Source organism: Solanum pennellii, chromosome 2, assembly GCF_001406875.1.
Source record: "Solanum pennellii chromosome 2, SPENNV200".
NCBI lineage: Eukaryota > Viridiplantae > Streptophyta > Magnoliopsida > Solanales > Solanaceae > Solanum > Solanum pennellii.
This window is the reverse complement of record NC_028638.1, coordinates 41427990-41448189: the sequence shown is the minus strand read 5'-3', so window position 1 is coordinate 41448189 and position 20200 is coordinate 41427990. Positions and strand designations below refer to the sequence as shown.

The window sequence follows — 20200 nt, the reverse complement described above, 5'->3', positions numbered from 1 at the left end:
TGAGTGGTAAATATTTCTTTATATTTAATTAAAATGTTTCAGATTTGAGCCCCTTAGATACAAAGTGTTTTTTGTTAGTAAGTGCTTAATACTTCTGAACTTTTTAGCGCTAATTCAAAATTTAATCGGACTCTAAATATAGATATTAAACACCAAATGAAAAATCAAAAAAGATATATATTTTTCAAAAAATAAATTATAAAATAATTTTTAAATACCTAATTTTTTTATTTAATATATTTAAATTAATTTTTTTTATATTATTATAACAACATAACAAATAAAAACGAAGTGAAAATATATATATATATCTAATAAGAAAGTCGATGCTTTCAATGCGAAGTCACTGGAACATCATCATCATCAATTTAACAACCAACACCCTCTTTATTATTATCTAAAAAAAGAGAGAAATTAGCTACTGCATAATTCCCTACTTTCTTCCTATAAATTTATAACCAATTCTGTAATTTCATATTCTTTTTTTTCTGTTTTATTTGTTTCGATTTGGATTTTCACCCATGGCTATACAAGAGGATAATTCAATAATTCATCAAAAGTCGGCGCCGCCGTCAGCTCCGACGCCGGTGGAGTTTAAAGGGGCAAATTCCGGGTCATTATTGCATACTGTATTGGCGTTGGTCTTATGGCTTGGCTCCGTCCATTTCAACTTCTTAATACTTATTGCTTCCTTTATTTTTCTTCCTTTCTCTAAAACAGTCGTGTTAGTTTTCTCTTTACTTTCTCTCTACCTCTTATTTCCATCTGCCTAGTAGTTTGGATTTGAGTTTGAGTTTTACTTTAGTTTTGTTGAAATTTTGTTTCAGAGTTATAGGAATATTGCTTATACTTATTCTCATTCCGATTGATGAGAAAAATAATTTTGGGCGAAGATTAGCTAGGTAAGTGATTTTTTGTAGGTGCAATTTAGTATTTATCTGATTAAGTGGAAACTATTGATTTTCTGCTGTATTATTGATGCTGAAAATTGGGGTTCTTCAGGTACATCTGTAAGCATGCTTGTGGCTATTTTCCGGTCCATTTGTATGTAGAGGATATCAAAGCATTTGATCCTAATGAGGCTTACGGTAAATCAGTGATTACTATGCATTCTTGATAAGAATAAATAAACCAACTTTCTTTAATTTGATTTGGGGGTTGGGGAATCAACTAATTCCTATTGTGAATTAGTTTTTTCTCTTATGTATGAGAAGATACTTGCACAGTGTTTCTGCTATAGTTGGTTTGTCTATCTGCAGCTGTCTCGTCTGCGGAAGGATACCATTTTAAGAAATTATCAATTTGCAAAAAATTGTAGTCCCCACTTTTCTATTTTAGGCAGACTCCAATAAAACATCATGGGCTAATTAAAGTTTATACTTTTGTGTGCGCTCATTAACTTGCAATTCACTTGATCACTTGGAAACATGCGGATTACCAAGCTATCTACACGCAGCATAATGTCGTACATTTCTTGGCATAATTGTGTGATTGTTGTCATGTAACTATGTTGCTTCCTCTGTTTCACTTTGTCTAGTTTTGAGTTGACATGGAGTTTAAAGAAGTATAGAAAACTTTTTGTACTTGTAGTCTTAAACTGAAGATACGTTGAATGTACCAAAATGTTCTTTAATCTTAAACATGTTGCATGGAAAATTAGAATTTAAGTGTTACAGAAAGAAAGAGGAAAATATGCATTCTCTTTTAAATGAGACTAAACATGAAAGTAAAATAAACAAATAGAAACGGAGGGAATAAATTGAAGGTAGTAACCAAGTCAACTGCAATCTCAATCAAAACAGTGATTAGTGGGCTTGCTTCAACATAAGTTAACCAATGCTATTGCTTTTAGATGACGAGTTATGTAAACCTTTGTCAGCTTGGGAGGCTTGCTTTTGTCTAAACCATAGTTGACTTCTAACTAGCATAATTTGTCTAGAGAATTCTCCTTTGATGTGCTTCTTTTGATAAATTTCTCTTGCTATAGCAACCTCCATTGTTAGGAGCATAGCTTCTTAGTCTTTGTATCTACTTGCCGAGACTGGATGGAACATTATTTTGTTTCATTTTCTTATTAGCTCAAACACTCAGCTTTTCTCTGTGACTCTTTCTAAAGCTTTTCTATGTCATTTGACTCAGATTCCATTTGCTTGGTGTCTTGTGAAGAATTAAATTAGACAGGTTTAAAACTATATCACATGGTCTTGGCCCTCAAGTGTTGGCGTGTGAAATTTGCATTTCTAGAACATCGAATATAGGACCATAACAAGAAAATTTTCCTTCGAAGTAAATTACTTTATAAGGATTTGAAAGTATGTTTGAAAGATAATAGAACAAATGCGTATACTTCAATAATTAAGGGGCCAAATGAAAAGAAATCCTCCTGTGCTCTTGCTCTCTTGGTCCTCTTCTCTTACTCTGTTGTTTTGTTGAGTATTCTATAGTTCGGGTAATTCAGTCCTTAAATCTTTATTTCTGTTGCTTGCTTATGTTCTAAAATTTCCTCTTTTGTTTTTCCTTGTTTCTTTTCTTTACTGTGAATAATAATATATTACTCCCATTATCCACTTCTTTTTGAAGGGGCACTTGCTCACATCCTTTCCATTGTAGGCAGATGATATCTGTTTCTACAAAGAACTAGATACATCATTCTGAGTGCTAGTCGCATTAATGGAAAATCAGAAATCTTCAGTTCCTGTTCTTCAGACTAACTCAGATGTTGTTACTTACAGTTTTTGGGTATGAACCACATTCTGTTTGGCCTATTGGGGCGGTTGCCCTTGCTGATCTTACAGGTTTCATGCCTCTCCCAAAAATCAAAGTGCTTGCGAGTACTGCTGTATGACTTGATTCCTTGTTCTTATATTTTAATTGTACATAGTCTTATTTTCAGTTGTAGCATTTACTATGAAGAAACATTGACAGGTGTTCTATACACCTTTCTTGCGGCATATCTGGACATGGTTAGGACTTGCACCAATAACAAGGAAAAATTTTAAATCCCTCTTGGCATCTGGTTACAGCTGCATCATAGTGCCAGGTGGAGTTCAAGAGACATTCTATATGAAACACGGTTCAGAGGTTCAATCTCAAAACTTGATTGTATTTTCCAAACCAGTATATTATGCTGTACTCACCACATTTCTTCCTAACTCCTGGTAAGACCAAGTAGATGCACCCATAAAAAGGAGTTTTGATCAGGAATAACTAGTAGGAACTCATCAAAAGAGTATATAAGCTCTACTCTCTTTTCAACAAGTACTCTCTTCATTGAATTGTAAACGATCTGATATTTAAGGAAAGAGGTCTAGTTTTTCTTTCTTATGTGACCAGAAATTAAAGTATGTTTGGGACTGATGGCATGGTAAAAGAATTTCTATGAATCTTATGTTCCTGTTGGGTAAAACAATGTGTGAAATTGAGATTATTTCATATCCTTTAATGTGTGTGCTGGGCTAGAGAGGGGTTAAATCTTATTGCTCTCTTAACCTGTGATATAGATTGCCTACCTTCAAAGAAGAAAAGGATTTGTACGAATTGCCATAGAGACGGGCAAACCACTGGTTCCAGTTTTCTGTTTCGGTCAGGTGATATTTTGTTCTTCTATTTCCATTTACGTAGTGTTCAAGTATTTACTTCCATCTTTGTGCTTCTATGCGTAAAGATGTCATTATTTGGAAATGAAATGTTCTCTATACTGTGCGAGTTTTGTATCCGTCTATATGATCAAAATTTCTAGCAGGACTGAATATTTTTCTTGCAAGCTATTAAAATATTTGGGTTGATATATTGTGTGTTATTGAAAAACTTTCCTGGTGTGTGCTTACAATTTTACCTAAATTCTGCAGACTGATATCTATAAATGGTGGAAGCCAAGCGGAAAACTGTACTTGGAATTCTCTAGGCTCATTAAGTTCACTCCAATTCTTTTTTGGGGTGTGCTGGGGTATGTTATTTCAGATTTTTGTTGAGTTTCTATTGATTTCTATACCAGAAAGCTAGTCTAAAATCTCTGGCCCTCGTCTCTGGGGCTTTGGTCTAGTGTAAGTGCATAGCTTGTGATGTGTAAGTCAGGCACATTTCACAGTAAAGTTGTTTTACAAAATCCTTGTATGAGATCAGCTAATATGTTTCCTGCATTTTTTTGCCAAGTAAGCCGACCTCAGTAGGTCAGCTTCTTTATTGAAAAAAAAATTGAATTAGAAAATCGACCTCAAGAGGTTGTTTTGTGTGGTCGGTTTATACCTGTTTTTTTCAAGTAAACTACATTAATTTGTGTGTGAATGATTTAAGTGGAGTGGCTTCCCTATTATTCACAAAGCTTTGAACCGTGTGCAACCAGCCTCCCGTATTTCTGCAATACAATAAAATCTCTGACCTCCATATTTTGTTTGAGTTTGATGAGGGTGATTTCAACCCATCTTTATGGCTGAAGTGACACAAACTGGGCAGCTACGTACAACCATCATCCTAGGCTAATTGGGATTGATTTATTTTATTCAAGTTTTTTTTTCTTTTCACTCTGACCTTTTGTTATCTTATTACTAATTTCGCCCTGATCCAATAATTCGGAGCTGCTACTATCACCACCAACAGTGAAAGAGTACATTATTGTAATTAGAATAGAGGAAAAATGAGTGTGTAGTGCTAGCCATCATAAGATGGATTTCAATGGCTATAGTGGTCCCTAGAATGTTTTTAGAAAATTCTATAATGCATTTTGCCACTCGTGTTGCTATTTTCATCTCTGTAAGGTCATGGTGTTTCACTGCAGCTCTCCGGTACCATTTCAACGACCCATGCATGTTGTAGTTGGTAGGCCAATTATGCTGGAGAAAAATCCAGAGCCAACCGTTGAAGAGGTATGCTAGTTCACCCTGTTAGTCTGTCTCTTTCTTTGCTATTAGCACTGAGAAATATTGTGGTATAGTCGTAAGGGGCTTGATTTGGTGCTTCAACACCAATATTTTCGATGCAGAGCATATATTATGTTAAAACTCAAAGATCTCAACAAATATTATATCTGGACCCATAATTCACCTTAGATTTTTCTGTTGAAGGTTTCTGAAGTGCATAGTCGATTTATTGAAGCAATGCAAGAACTATTTGAAAGGCACAAAAAGAGGGTTGGTTATGAAGATCTACCACTGAGAGTTGTTTAATGTTTATATGATAACTCTGCATTAATATGTATCTAAATCTTCTGGTTGTATTACTGCTTTTATTCATTATCTTTTCTTGTTTCCTCCATCTTCTTATGTGCATCTAATTCTAGTCATGGAGAGAAAAGCAGTATGAAAAGAAAGAAATAAATGATTATGAAATTTGCAGTCACTAATATGCTTGGATATGAAGAGAGAGACAGTTTGTATCTTACAAATTAATTTATCTACCATATTATATTTGTTGAATTCACACATTTAAAAAAATTTATTATACTTAAAAGTTAAAAATACAATGACTGTATCAAAATTATTTTATCCTACTAAAGTATGTATTATGTTATTGAATTCATTATTCATTATGTGTATAAAAGTACAATACATATAATGTATGATTCATTGTAGTATACTTTTTAAAAATGATTTATCTTAAAATAAATTTAAGATTTCAATAATTTGTTGTAAATATATATAAATTCATTATATATAATATTTATTGTTTCTTACTAATCAAATGTTATTCATTGTATTTTTATTAAAAACTTTTAATGCGATAGCAACAAAATAAGCTATATAAGCAAACATGAGAAATTTTTTGAAATCATTTTCAAAAATGACTTTCATTTAAAATGTGTCATAAAATCAATAATGACAGCTCAATTATGTAAAATATTATGTGAGTACAGAAAAAATCATTCAATATGTGGTAATATCAAAACTTTTGAATGTAATAAGAAAAGATAGGAAGGAGTTTCAACTTAGATTTAAATTTCATCAAAAATCAGAACATTTTAAAATTATATTTCACTAAATTGTCTTAAAATGTATTTCTACTTTTAAAAAATTATTTCGTCCATTTCATTTTATATGTCATCCCTTTTTATAACTAATTAGATCATAATATTTGTTATTTTATAAAATTTATGTATAAATTATCATATTTTTCCCATTGTACACTTAATAGAATAGTCAATTAATTTTGTCATTCATTAACAAAGTTGACTTAAGAAATATTACATAAGGGTAGAAGGATAAATACATCAAATCTGCAAAGTATAAATGTGACGTTAATTGATATACACTCACTTAATTTAATGAGATTTTATCATAGGGAAAAGACTCAAATATGCCATCGGACTTTTAGAAAAGACTCATTTATGTCATCAGTTAAAAGTTTGGCTCATTTATGCCATTACCGTTCAACAAAAGACTCACCATTATTTTTTAACAGTGGTTTTGCCAAACTATTTTTGACACATGTCCAATTGTAATTTGGCCACATCATGAATTTTTTTGATAAAAAGATCATAATTCTGAAAAAAAAATGAATTTATTTTTTGACTTTTTTATTTAAAAAATTAATGAAGTGGCCGAATTACAATTGGACACGTGTCAATTTTTTTAATTTAAAAAAATCAAAATTTTGAATAAAATTGAATTAAATTTTTTTGATTTTTTATTATTATAATTGGCCACGTGTCAAAAATAGTTTTACAAAATCATTGTTAAAAAATAATGGCATGAATGAACCTTTTTTTCAACAGTAATAGCATAAATGAGTCAAACTTTTAACTGATTACATAAATGAGCCTTTTCTAAAAGTTTAAATAGCATATTTAAGTCTTTTCCCTTTATTATATATTGTTACTATTAAAACTCAAAAGTTACATTAAATGGTGTAGAGAAAAGGGTCAAAATTACCCTTTAACTACTTAAAATAGAGCACATATACTCTTCAACTGTATTTTAGTTCAAAACTATCCTTCATGTCTTACTATGGGATCACTTCTACCTTCCATTTAACGGAATAAGATATGGCATTAACGGAATAATATGTGGCATTCAAAGTTTTAATTATGATGCCACGTAGAAGTCCACCTAGTCACACCTACCCTAATTCCGTTAATGCCACATCTTATTCCATTTTTTTAAATGCCACATCTTATACCGTTAATGCCACATCTTATTCCGTTAAATGAAAGAGTAAAAGTGATCCCATAATAAGGCATAAAGGATAATTTTAAACCAAAACATAATTGAAAGGTATATATGCTCTATTTTAAATAGTTAAAGAATAGTTCTGATCCTTTTCCGTAATTGGTATACACTTAATTTTGTAGGGAATTTAGGGAGGGTGCTTTTGTCCTCATCATAATTAATTCGTGTATATGGAGGATTGATTATTCTTTTCCTTTTTTGGTTGGTTTAATTTTTAATTGCTACTCCCTATGTTCCTAATAATTTATTTATACATATATATTTTATAGTTATTTTTAATTATTTATCTATTTTGACTAATAAACTTTTTTTATCTATTATATCCTCAATTAATCACTTTGAATACGATAGAATTTCTTGATAATCATAAATATTTAAATTAACTTCATAATTAATAGAGGTAAAATAGTAAATTTATTATTTCAATTATTATTTTTTAATAATTATGTCAATTCAAAAATGGACAAATAACTAGAGAATAAAGAGAGTAATAAATAAAGATATGCACGTTCTCTCACTACAGGTATGCTATTTTTTTCTATTTTATATTAATTGAATTTGTGAGTAATACACACTTATTAAAAATATATTCAAGGACATAATAGTTGAATTTACAATATTTTTTAACGTAATATTTAAATACATAATTAAATATGGATAGTTGTGAATTACTTTAATTTATTGTAATAATAAATTAAAAAGAAAAGTTAGACAAATAAATTACAATAGAAAATGTGTTAAATTTTCTATGAATACAATTGGCTAGATGTAGACCTGTTGATGAACAACTGCTTCTTATACACAACTTAGAGCTTGTTTGGTTCAGCTTAAAAGCTGGTCAAACTGACTTAAAAGCTGATTTTTGACTTATTTAGCTGTTTGGCAATACTCAAAATAACTTATTTTAAGTTAAAAAAAACTTGTTTTAAGCCAAAAGTTAAAAGCTGGGGTAGGGGTGCTTTTTTTTTTAGCTTATAAGCTGTTTTAAGTTGACCACATTTTTATCTTTTTGCCCTTAATATTTTTATACAATCTCCAAATTACCCATATAACCCTAACATCTCTTTCTTCCATTTTTCCTTTTTCACGTTCGGCATAGCAACTTCAACACTTTTATCCAAACGCATAACTGCTTATTTTAAAAATAAGTTTCAGCACTTTCAAAAGTACTTTTTTAAAGCTGCTTTTATTAAACCCATCCAAACGGGCCCTTACACACATATATCGTCCGAAAATTATATATTTGTAGCTTTTTATAGTGCCTTTCATTTTTTCTAAAAAAATTATTAAAATTTTTTCTTTCTTTAAAATCAAATTAATTCAAAGTTATTTTCTTAAAAAAATCATTAATAAAGAGTGATATTTTGAACGAGTCTTATTTAACATTGTTAAATCAAATACAAATTAATTAAATTATAATAAAAAAATCATTTGAAAAAAAAAAAAACCAATACTCATATTTTCATGATTGGATAAACCTAAATTTACACATCTATACCTCGAGCTTTAAAATTAAAAAATAAACCCACAAAAGGAAATCAGAAAATTGATTGAAGAGCACTTCCCAATAATGAAAAAAGAAAAAAAAACATACTAATCATTTACATTGCTTAATATATAAGTTAGTCTTTTAAATTTGACAAAATATTTTATTTCTATTTCGAACTAATACATATTTTGATTAAATATACTAATTCCAATTAAACATTTATAATGTTTATTATTTGATATATGCATTGACTTTAATTATTCAGCGAATGACAAAACTCACAAATATTATTTTATTAAAATATTTAATTAAAAAATTTAGATCTCTAATTGAAACAAAATTTAGTTTAAGTCTAGAAATAGAATATTTAATACAGTAATTATTTATTTAATACACACATTGTCAGATACATTTCTGTCAATATATATGTATATATATATATCGTCGTCGTAGACAGTGGAGTTCAGTTGTGTCTAGGGTTCCCCATTTTAGCTGTGCGATTCAATGCAATCAAGCAGAAGAATCCTTGCTCTTTAATCCACTGGTAAACTTGTTTATTCACGTTGCTTATATATATATTTGCTTCTCATCTCGCTTTTTTTGACTGTTAAGCTGTTTGTCTCTGCGATTTAGGTTTCGGAGGTGAAAAAACTGAGAAGAAAGAGGTTGGTGGGCGATTGCAAATGCCGGAGGAAGATTTGACTGAAGTTAAGTTTCGTTTGTTCGATGGATCAGATGTGGGTCCATTTCAATTCTCCCCGGCTTCAACCGTAGCTATGCTGAAAGAGAGAATTGTTGCTGAGTGGCCTAAAGGTTAGTAAAATTACGTCATTTTTTTTAGTTTTTGGAGGCTTGCGTAGCGTAATTGAGATGTTTTTGGTTGAGTTTTGTTAATTGTTTATGGAAATGGGAAAACAGGGTTTGATCTACCCATAAATTTAATGACACTTAGCACCCTAAGAAGCAGTATTCAGTACCTCATCAGCCTCCAACCCAAATAAATGTTTGAAAGAAATGTTTTTTGTTTGCATTTTTGGGGCTTTTAGTTGTGGTTTTGGTGATTAAGGGATGGATCTTTTAATCTGAGATTTTGATTGATAAGGCTAAAATGAAAATGGCCTAAAGTTCACATCAAATAGCTAAAGAGATTTGTCATGTTAACTTTCGATACCAAACACACTTGTATGCAAAATGACGAGCAGATTACCTAGCTAGGCCAAATCCCTGTGGCACTCCTATCCAACACGGTAATCCTTATACACCGAACCTTTTGGAAGAGTCTAACAAGCAACACCACTTTCGCAACGTGCAGAAAATAGGTGTGTTGTGCCTGTGAGAATTTTGTCCCAGCCCATATTTGATATTCCCATCCCCATAGAACCCCTCCTCCCCTTTCTCCCACACAGGAGATACAAAATTTCAGATATGAAAATTGAGTGCTTGTTGTTCAAATCTTGTGGAATCGGTTATCTTGTGAGACTTACAAGCTTTAAGACTGATTTTTGTGAAGGTTGGGTGGAAAAATTAAGGAATCTACCATTGTTGGGCATTTTTTTAGATGAATTAATAGATTTCACCTTCCATTGTTGGGCATTGAGAAAACTTGAAAATACAACTGGGTCTTGTTGACTTTTGAGTTGTGCTCAATTCATTTGGGGTTTAATCAATTAGTTTTTTATGGAAGCTTTCTCATGGACAACCATGGTGGTGGCAGCCATGATCAATTAAATGTTAATGACATGTGTCACAACCATATTGGGGCCTGACATACACATCGTTTTGATAACTGGCCAAGCACAGAAGTGGTGTGTAAAAGATACTTTGAAAAGATTGGCTGTGTAAAAGGTTATTCGTATTGGCCAAAGGTCTCTAATTGTTCTCCATACCTCAACCCCATAGTTAGCTAACATCTTTAACTGCTTCTACATCTAATTCAGAAATCTAAAATGATTTTTGAATTAACACTAAGGGATGCAGTAGAATAGATGATATCTGGGTTTGAATCCTGAGAATGGAGAAATCTCTTTTAGGGAATGCCTAATCTCAATGAACTTTTGTGGCGTGAATTTGGATTAATTGGACAAGTGGATTCTGAGTACCTCATGTTACACAAAAAAAATATTTGTGTTTGATTGACATGATTTTTACTTTATATATTTCGTTTAATTTTACGTTGTTTAGTTTGTTTGTCCAGTTAATCATTTTCTTTGTTTAATAGTTATTTTTTCTTACATTAGGTATTTGTATTGTGCATGCGCACACAAGTATAGAGATAGGTGGGACTTGTGAGGTTGTGAACAACAAGTTTCAAAGAACTCATAATTTGCCTTTTTAGACAAATTATATAGTGTTGTAATTAATTGGTCTAATATGGAGATTGATAAAGAGGATTTTAGCCAATTTCAATTAACTTAGAGTTTGAAGCACAACATTTTGATAATTTAACTTTTGTTAAAGAGCTTTAGTTCAGTATTTTTAAGTCAACCAAATAGTACCAAAATCCAAGCCCAATTCACACTGGACGAATGAACACAATCAAATCAGTATAAGAATTTTGATTGAGGAGTATCGGTTATGAGCTGCAATTGGCTATCCCTATTTTGCTTTATGCCATCCAGAAAAGTCTATGGATATCTAAATCCTTTAAAGCCTTTAATGTTTGACAGATCTTCATTTTATTAACTTACTATAAACTATATATTCAGGAAATTGGAAAAGGGTTATTATTTATTTGTGTGGCCTCTAATTTCCTGAGATTAAGTTGTGATGCTCTCTTGGCAGATAAGAAAATTGCACCTAAGGCGGCAAATGATGTCAAGTTGATAAGTGCTGGGAAAATTTTGGAGAACAACAAGACTGTTGGTCAATGTAAAACGCCTTTCGGTGAACTACCTAATGGTGTGATTACCATGCATGCTGTTGTACAGCCATCAGTAGGTAAATCAAAATCAGGTGGGTTCTTCTTACTGATTTGTGGTAATAGACACTGGTTTTACCCTTTCTGTAATGTATTTATATTTTTTGAGGCTATTGGTGATTCTGTTACTGTGTGTTCAGGAAAAAATAAGGACAAGAATCTTCTTCATCTTTTTAATATCTTACTTGTCATGCAATATAGTTAACTGGTCACTTGGTTGTATGTACCTTATTTTTAACATGGTAATGCTTTTTATGTCTATGCCTCTATGGTTCTTTACATTTTTGCCTTACAAAGAAATTTATGTGGTATGTGTTAAAATTCCAGATGATTGCAAGGGCTCGTGCCCAGGGACCATTTTCAGATGTATGTTGTATTAATTGCAGTTGTTCATATGGTATACTGAATATTTTAGCTTTTGTAACAGAAAGTATGAAGTTAGAATCGTGTTTCAACCATCATATGCAAGATAGTATTAACTCTTCAAGTGATGGAGACTCAGTTTCTGTATTTTCATGTCTTAGCTTGCATGTCAGGTCTTCATTTTAGAAGAGATCAAAAGGGTTACTACAAATTCAAGTGTCTATTCATAAACTGTAACAATAAAAAAGGAGTGCTGCAGGTTGCATTACCTTAAGTTCTAGTTGATAACCTAAACCTAGCTTATGTCTTACAGTATAGGGTTTTATCTGATTCATAATCCACATATGAAGAGTTGCTCCAAAACAAATTACTAAACATATTTAAGTTAAACGTAACTAGGTTGATCTGCCACTGAATATCAACTATGATTACTTATCCTGACACCGTCGTAATTAATATGAGCTTTCAATTAAGAACATACTTGATCAAATCTGATTTCACCTAATTTAGTGAGGATTGCATTTAAAAAATGTTACTCTGTCTATATTAGTGTCGAAGCGCGGAATTTAAGAAAACAACCTTTGAATCTTGTAGTCATAAACTAAGGATATTCTTAATGTGCCAAATTGCCCATTGAATCCCGTGGTTTTAAACAAGCGAAGTAGAGTGTTGGAATTAGAGAGTCACCTACTTTAAAAAGAGACTATCTTTTTGAAATAGACTAAAAAGGGAAGTACGGTACTTGAGTTGAAACGGGGGAGGTATTCTTTTATATATACCATGTTGCATCTTGTAGATAGACCACAAATGAAAATTATTGTGATTATGCCGATGGTCAAGAAAGTTAACTTGTGATGATGTGTATAGAACAATAAGAACAACAAAATTAGAATTGATATTCCCCAAAAAGATAAAGTTTTATATTGTGTTTAGAGTATAATATATGGATTCATCTACTATATATAGTATATATGGGCCAGGAGACTTGTCGAAAACAACATTACACACTATGTAGGTGACTCGATAGATTAGGTCATCTGTGGAAAGCATGCCCTGATTTGGTAATAATAGTTGGGATCACATTCCTTCCATATTAGTTTCATATTCATGAGCCTTCAAGAATAGAAATATTTTTATGTAGATTGAGATGAGTAGTGTTTTTTGCTATTGGGTTTAGTCAATGATTTGCTTAGTATAAGCTCATTTCTTTGGAGACCCAGTGTTTTTAGAAACAAAAAGTGCAAAAACGAGGTGTATGGGCTTGAGGCAAAAAGTGATAAGTGAAGGGCACACTTCTTTGGAATGAAGTGCATAATTTAAGAAATTTAAATAATAATCTATGACACAGATGTTGCAAAAAGCTTGCAACTAATCGGTTGCTCGTGAACAATATTACCTCAAAAGCTCCAAAAGAAATGTTAAGGACTTAACATTTGACAACATTACCAGTTTTAAAAAAAGGTCTTCCATCGTAGGTTTTCAAGATCCACTTTTCCCAAATTATGTAACAGTTTTTATTTTGGAACTCCCGTAAATGTTTGTCATCCTCAAGATAAAAGTTAGTTGTATACTTTTTTTTTTATTCATGGTGTTAGTTGGAACATGTTAATGAGGCTGAATCAGTTCTGCAGATGTTAGAAACCCTTCGACCTTCAGGGGTTAGATGGGATATATTCTCATTTGATTTTAACAGTGTACATATGTACATCACGTCCTTTGTGCTAAGTTTATTTCTAAAAGTTACTTCACTTTCTCCCAAACAAAAAACTCTCTTAAACGTTGGTTACACTTTTATAAACAATAATATTCGACATGATTAATTTATAAAAAAACACTACTTCTAAACACTCCTCATGTTGGTGATTTATCGTAGACTCATTTATTAATCTTAAATACAATCATTAGACATTCTTATTATCAAACTCACTTTTGAATCATGATTTTGATGTTTTTTCTCTTAAATACATAGGTTAAATGAATTTGTTAAATTCTAAGCCTAGTCTTGACATGAAATGGGGCATACAATGGGACAGGGTGAGTGAGTACTAATGTGTTAATTCATGTCTGGCAATGTTAACTATTCTATTTTGGGACAACCTACTGTTCCAGTCTAATATCAATGTTTTATCCAATTTTCATGAAGATGTTTCGCCTGGGAAATCTCTGAATATTCTTTTCTTGCTTTAGTTCCAAGTTGTTGGCTGGTTTATAACAATTCCAAGTTTAGAATGTCTTGTCAGAATTACCTTTTGTGGGTTGAGCTTTGTAAATTTAGGTTTAACAAATCGGGAAAATATTATTAATTTTTTTATCTACTTATTTAGTGATCGATACTCATATTGAAATTTAACTAATCTGAGTGTCTAATTTGGAAAAAGGGGCTAGAGGTGGAACATTTGATTTTTCAACTGCTAGGATTAAGCCTTTTGGATTCTTGATAAGGAGTTTAAGAAAATAGAGTCAATTGTTGTTGAAGAGATTTGAAGTTACAGTATTCTTATGTGAATAGATTCTAAGAGCTTTTTGTGTACTACTTTATCCTCTATTCTTTTGTGACAGCATCCCTATTATTTTATAAGAGCTGGTGTGAACTCAAGTTTATAAGATATTTCAACCAATATGTATTACATTAGTAGGAGTTGTCAACCTCCAACATCCGTCGCTTCTACTTACATATCTGATTCTGGAAGGCATGTATCTGGAAAATGTTTTTCCTTTTCCTCTTTATTGTAAGTTGTACTAATTTACGTAATAGTAAACAAAAGTATTTTCTTCAAATGAATTTGAGACTGGGAGTGTTAATGTAATGTTGCCCACATGAATTGTTAGAGTTGAGAATACATCAATGAACTTGAAATTTACAAAATAAATGAAATGTTCTTTTGGTATATAAAGGATTTTATTACCAAAAGAGAATCTGTACAACACCTTGACATGATAATTTGGAATTGGACAACAAGCTCCAACTTCTAGAGTGACCTAATGCTCCTACTTTATTTTAATATTACCAAAATAGGAGCAGATGTGATATTATTCAAGAAACAAAATGGAAACTTTGACGGATAGAACTATTAGAAGTGTGTGTGTTTGTTGGGGCGGGGAGGGAGTAAGATTACTTTCTGGCACAGGACAGTCCAGGACAAATACTTATTCTTTGGGATGATAGGAAGGTGAGAGAACAGAAAGGAGGAGTGTGTTGAGCTTAATAAGGGGGAGTTCATGTTAAGGGTGCAGTTTAGATACAAAATAGGGTGGAATGCAGTTTTCTTTTTGGGTGGGATCCGTAGAAGGGATCTAAGGTTGAATTTTTGGAGGAGTTAGGGAATTGTATGGAGAGGTGGGAGATCGGATTTTTAACACCACAAGGGATCTTAGGAAGGGATTTTTAACACTATAAGATTCCCGGAGGAGAGGTTGGGTTACAGGCGATTTCCAGGGAAATGGAGGAATTCTTGCAGTTTATAACCACCTTCTTATAGATTTACCTTTGATAGGTGCCAGTTTCAGCCAAGCATTATTCAATTCCCTCTCTTGTGGAGATCATTCACCTATTATGTTGGATGGTGTAGGGGTAGAAGGATGAGATCACTTTTCAAATTCGAGAACATGTGGCTGTGAGTGACAAACTTTGTAGATAGAGTAGCCGGGGCATAGAGGAGAGACCATCTTTCAGACTTGGAAAAAAGTAAAGATGCTTAAGAAAGACTTAAGGTGTGGAATCAGAGGTAGTGTTTGGGAGGGTAGAGGTGAAAATGAGGGAGATTATGAATGAGGTGGGGGAATTAGAAAGAATACAGGTGGGAAGGAAGTTGGACAAGAGAGAAATGGAGAAAAAATAAATTTTAAAAATGGAGTTAGCTTTAAGAGACTAGTTGGAGACAAAAATTGAGGTCGTTGGGGTCCTAGTATTGGTCTTCTAACACAAGTTCTTTTGCAGGGGTAGTAGTTGCAAATAGGAGGAGAAATTTAATAGAGTGAGTAGAGTTGGGGGGAGATACATACATGTGGGAGAGGAAGAAGTAGGAAGAGCAGTTGTTCAATTCTATGAACAATTGTTCAAAGAGGAAGAAGAATGGAGGCCAATCAGATAGGAGTGGATAACAGTGAGTGGTAAGAGAGAAAGATTGACATAAGGGAGGTGCGTGAGGCAGTGGGGTGTTGTGCGGGCGACAAGGCTCGAGGTCTAGATGGTTTAACCTTGGTTTTTTTTCAGTATCATTATACAGTCAGACATGATGTATTAAGTACTATTGATGAGTTTTAGGAGGGGTAGTTTCGGAAGGAGCTTAAATGCTTCTTTGATTGTAATTTTTACGAAGGAGGAAGAGACTTCTAGTATTGGGGACTACAAACCTATTGGTCTAGTTGGAAGCATCTACAAGATCATTTCTAAGGTGCTTTCTGATAGACTTAAAGAGAGTTTTTGCATAAGACTGTTTCGTTTTTGCAAAATGCTTTTGTTGATGGAAGGCAGATTTTGAATGCAGCTTTGGTGGATAATTAAGTGGTAGATTCGAGGGAGAAATTAGGTGAGTCGGGTTATATGTGGCAAGGTGCTTAACTAAATCTTATCCCAGTGAGATTTTTGTAATTGGAGATTCTCTTGAGTTAGTTATTTCATGAATCCTCCACTAATGTTTGGCGGATGTCTATTTTCGTCTAATGCTGAAGTTGTAGTATCCAGGAAATACTTGTCTCGTGTAAATGTGAGCTTCATTAAATTTTACTTAAATAAGATTTTACCTTCTAAGCTTGGTATGAACCCTATTTGTTCTAATGCTGAATTTGAGGATAAGATACACGGCAGAACACGGCAGAAGACCCGCCTTGCCACACCCTTAACCCCTAAACCTTTGCTTTTCTTGTAAAATTTATTTATTTATGTATAAAAGTTCAATTCCGTGCCTGTTTTGCTATCCTTAACAAGTATCTTCATTCCAGGGTGTGGTGTGAATAATTCATAGTGTACACTTTTCTTTTTTTATTTTGGCTGCTGAAACTTGTCTTTATATGACAGAAAAGAAGATTGATGAGACTCCGAAGAAAAGTGTGTGCGCGTGTACCATAATGTGAGATTGTAAGTGATTCAACTTTAATCCTGTGGTAATCTTTGGGGGATAAACTGCTGCTGTGAAGTTCAGGGAAAACAGTATGATAGCTCATTGTTACTTGTTTGTTCGTTGAACGGCTATTCAATGTAACAGCGTGTCGATTTGTTTGAATGAATTTGGTAGGTGTACATTTTGTAATTGCAGATTTCTTATAAAGAAATACAGAAAGTGTGCTGGATTGCATGCTATAGGATTTTACCGAGCTCTTGTTATTCTATTCTGGGTCCTTATTATTCAACTTAGATCGTGATGATCCGTATACTCTAATCTTGATGTCTAAAAAATCAAGAAGTATGCTGGATTCTAAATTGTTAGAAAAAGGCAGGTCATCTGCACTTCTGCTCCTATTTTGTGCTGTTCTTTAGTTCTTGCCCTTAAAGAACCTATGCTCTGCTACGCATATGTTTGATTGGTATGGGCAGAAATGTAAGAGCAGCACATTTGAAGGGCAAAATGTACAATTAATGGGAACTAGCGCATTTCTGCTACCAGCAATATTCGTTAGTTTTATGTGGGAAACTGACCCCCTTCTCTTCATTCTTGGGGCCGTTTAAGGAATGATTTTAGACATGCTAGACAAATAAATTACTCAAAAGAAGTTTGTGCTGATTCTTGTCAGCAAAGTAGAAGCGCTGAATGTAAGAGCAGTGAGCAGTCTGGTTATTTTTTTGTTGTGGGTAGTCATCCATTCTAATATTTGGTAGTAAAGCCTAGTTGATATTGTCTGTCCAACCAGATAGAAGTCTAAATAAGATGTGAACGATGCCAAACCACTTTAATGAGACACAATACCCAAAATAAGAACAAAACTAACAGGAACTGTTTCATTCCTAGTGCAAACATGACCTTTAGCAATAAATAGCTGAGTAGAGTGACTAAGTATTGTTGGTGACAGGTATCTTAACTGGACAGTTTGTCAAGCCTCAAGTAGAGACTTGCAATTATTTTCCAACACCGTGGGTATGTTCCAAAATGAACACTTCAGGGGAAAGTAAATCACTGCCTAGAAATATCCCGAATGAACTTGTCAATATTTTCTTGGATGGCTCCCCCTTCAATTGCTTCTTGGCAGGTTTTCCTTATTTCCATTGCTCTTCTCCTCATTTCTTTTCCTTCATGGCTGTCAAGATCCATAAAACTCTGCAAAAGCAGAGCGATTTCATCTCTCTTAACCAAGTTGTCGCTAATTTCCTTATTGATCCTCCACCCAATCTTCCAGTCCTCCACTATTTGTTTACTGTTTGTAACTTGATCACCACCAATTGGGAACGTAAGAAATGGCACACCAGCAAATGCACCTTCCTTGGTTGAATTCCACCCACAATGCGACCAAAATCCACCTACACTTGGATGACACAAAACTTTCAATTGCTCGCACCAAGCCACCACGATTCCCCTCTTCCCAATTCCGTTTGTAAGTAAGGATGCATTCTCACGTGCCACCCAGAACGTCCGGACACCACTGCTGTGCACACCTACTATAATTTCATCTAGCTGTTCTTTCGATACTGACATGAAACTTCCTTGGGATATGTATAGAACAGAGTCGTTTGGTTGATCATCAAGCCATGACATGTAGTTTGGACTAGGCTGGTTAGTCTTGAATTCGGTATCCATGTAAGGGATTGTTGGACCAACAGTGAAAATGGGGACTGGAAATTTAGCTTGTAAAGCCTTAATTACTTGAGATTCCAATGTTCCAATGGTGGTGAACAAGGCATATTGTGCTTTATTGGCTAATTGTGATACAACGTGGAGCAGCAAGGGCAACATCTCCCGGCGTTTGCTGTTGAATGAAGATGGGAGATCCTTTACGCGAATTGGCTTAATCCCAGGAATGTAATTTACCACTTCTTCTCCTTGCACTGTTCATCATGAAATTCATATAAGCTGCTGTACTTGTCGAAACAGTGTTCAATCATAAATTAAAATGATTTTTGTTATTTGTTCTTGAAATGCATCTTCAAACTCTGTTAAAGAATGACAAAAGTCTCACATCGGTGGTTAATGAGATGAGTGAACTCCTTATGAGGCTTGGACAATCATTCATTTGACGTTATTCCTTCTACTTATAGCTTAATTCTTTTCTCTTCTCCCTATTTTGCTCAAGTTTCGAAGACACCACAAAGGAAAATCAATGGCTAACATTATATCAAGATTCTTAGATGATGAATATATCAAAACAAGTTAGTAATGTTATAATAATAAACAATATGTTATCATATCCATAAATAAATTATAAAATTTTCTCTCTTTTCCTAAATTTAACGCGCGATAAAATATGATTTTTTTTTAAAGTATAAAATAAATATGACTCTAAAGTTGGTGAAAATGACAAATATGTTGAAAACATAGAGATTTAACATTGAACGGGACTATGGATAAATATGATTTTTTAAGAATATATATATATATATTACTTAAAGTCAAACTCCTAAATGCAAACTAAAATTATCATTTTACTCCTACATTCAATCATAATATTATAAAATATATATTAATTAAATATTAAATAGCTAATCATATTATATAAAAGGAGCACTAAATAGTAAAAGTGTGAAGCTGATAAATTAATACAATTCATTCTTTTATAAAACAATGCATTAATTTTCTTAATTACTCTAAAAAGGTTAGGAATCATATTTTATGTGTTCAATTTTGTATTAAATGACTTATGATTTATGTTGACTATTTGTTGCAATTTAGTAATTTTTTACACATAAATTTATGTTCAATATTAAAAGGGTCAGAAACCATAACATGAATCAGTCTTTGCTTAGATATACATAAGATACTAGTATCTTGAAAAAGTACCGTGAAAGTATAAGAACAAGTATATATGATTCTCTTGTCTCTTTTAAATAAATACTTTTAACTTTCCAAAAATTTGACCAAATAAATTATTTGTCGAAATTTTATGAACTCCATTAAAATAAATTATTTTGTCAAAACTCAAAAAACTGACCGGAAATATGTTTCTACTCATAGGGTGTGTTTGGTATGATTTAATCATATTTGGTTAGGTCAAATATTTTGGAAAATGTTTTATAAATCAATTTATTTTCCTCCTCAAATTTAAGGAGTTTTCAAAACTTAAAAAAAACATTTTTCAAAACTCTCTTTCAATCTCCTTCTACCCACCCTACCCTACCAGCCCTCG

General features: G+C 32.7%; 3 protein-coding genes across 3 annotated transcripts in view; 2 read left to right on the top strand and 1 right to left on the bottom strand.

The window, feature by feature from the left end:
• Positions 1–329: 329 nt before the first annotated feature.
• LOC107011940 (diacylglycerol O-acyltransferase 2D) lies at positions 330–5411 on the top strand. The gene is made up of 9 exons (XM_015211631.2): positions 330–724; positions 828–902; positions 1003–1088; positions 2733–2839; positions 2926–3081; positions 3501–3587; positions 3849–3946; positions 4775–4862; positions 5061–5411. Exons 1-9 carry the CDS (start codon positions 522–524, stop codon positions 5160–5162), a joined length of 1002 nt encoding a protein of 333 aa, XP_015067117.1. The 5' UTR covers positions 330–521; the 3' UTR covers positions 5163–5411.
• Positions 5412–9056: 3645 nt separating this feature from the next.
• On the top strand, positions 9057–17242 carry LOC107011379 (membrane-anchored ubiquitin-fold protein 4-like). Its single transcript, XM_015210858.2, has 4 exons — positions 9057–9193; positions 9283–9462; positions 11431–11601; positions 16947–17242. The coding sequence occupies exons 2-4, from the start codon at positions 9333–9335 to the stop codon at positions 17000–17002; spliced, it is 357 nt and encodes a 118-aa protein (XP_015066344.1). The 5' UTR covers positions 9057–9193; positions 9283–9332; the 3' UTR covers positions 17003–17242.
• Positions 17243–17789: 547 nt separating this feature from the next.
• LOC107011378 (UDP-glycosyltransferase 87A2-like) overlaps positions 17790–20200 on the bottom strand; it is a 4210-nt gene continuing 1799 nt past the window's right edge. Inside the window, exon 2 of the mRNA XM_015210857.2 lies at positions 17790–18905. Coding sequence (XP_015066343.1) covers positions 18037–18905 — 869 coding nt within the window. The 3' untranslated portion in view covers positions 17790–18036. The remainder of the gene's footprint in view (positions 18906–20200) is intronic.

What these genes read in the sequence shown, in the direction of transcription:
- LOC107011940 (XM_015211631.2), top strand. Translation starts at nt 522, where the DNA reads ATGGCTATACAAGAGGATAATTCAATAATTCATCAAAAGTCGGCGCCG. An exon ending in CCTTTCTCTAAAACAGTCGT is followed by an intron (nt 725 to 827) that starts GTTAGTTTTCTC and finishes ATTTTGTTTCAG; the next exon opens with AGTTATAGGAATATTGCTTA. An exon ending in CTTTTTTGGGGTGTGCTGGG is followed by an intron (nt 3,947 to 4,774) that starts GTATGTTATTTC and finishes GTTTCACTGCAG; the next exon opens with CTCTCCGGTACCATTTCAAC.
- LOC107011379 (XM_015210858.2), top strand. Translation starts at nt 9,333, where the DNA reads ATGCCGGAGGAAGATTTGACTGAAGTTAAGTTTCGTTTGTTCGATGGA. An exon ending in TGTTGCTGAGTGGCCTAAAG is followed by an intron (nt 9,463 to 11,430) that starts GTTAGTAAAATT and finishes CTCTCTTGGCAG; the next exon opens with ATAAGAAAATTGCACCTAAG. An exon ending in AGTAGGTAAATCAAAATCAG is followed by an intron (nt 11,602 to 16,946) that starts GTGGGTTCTTCT and finishes TTTATATGACAG; the next exon opens with AAAAGAAGATTGATGAGACT.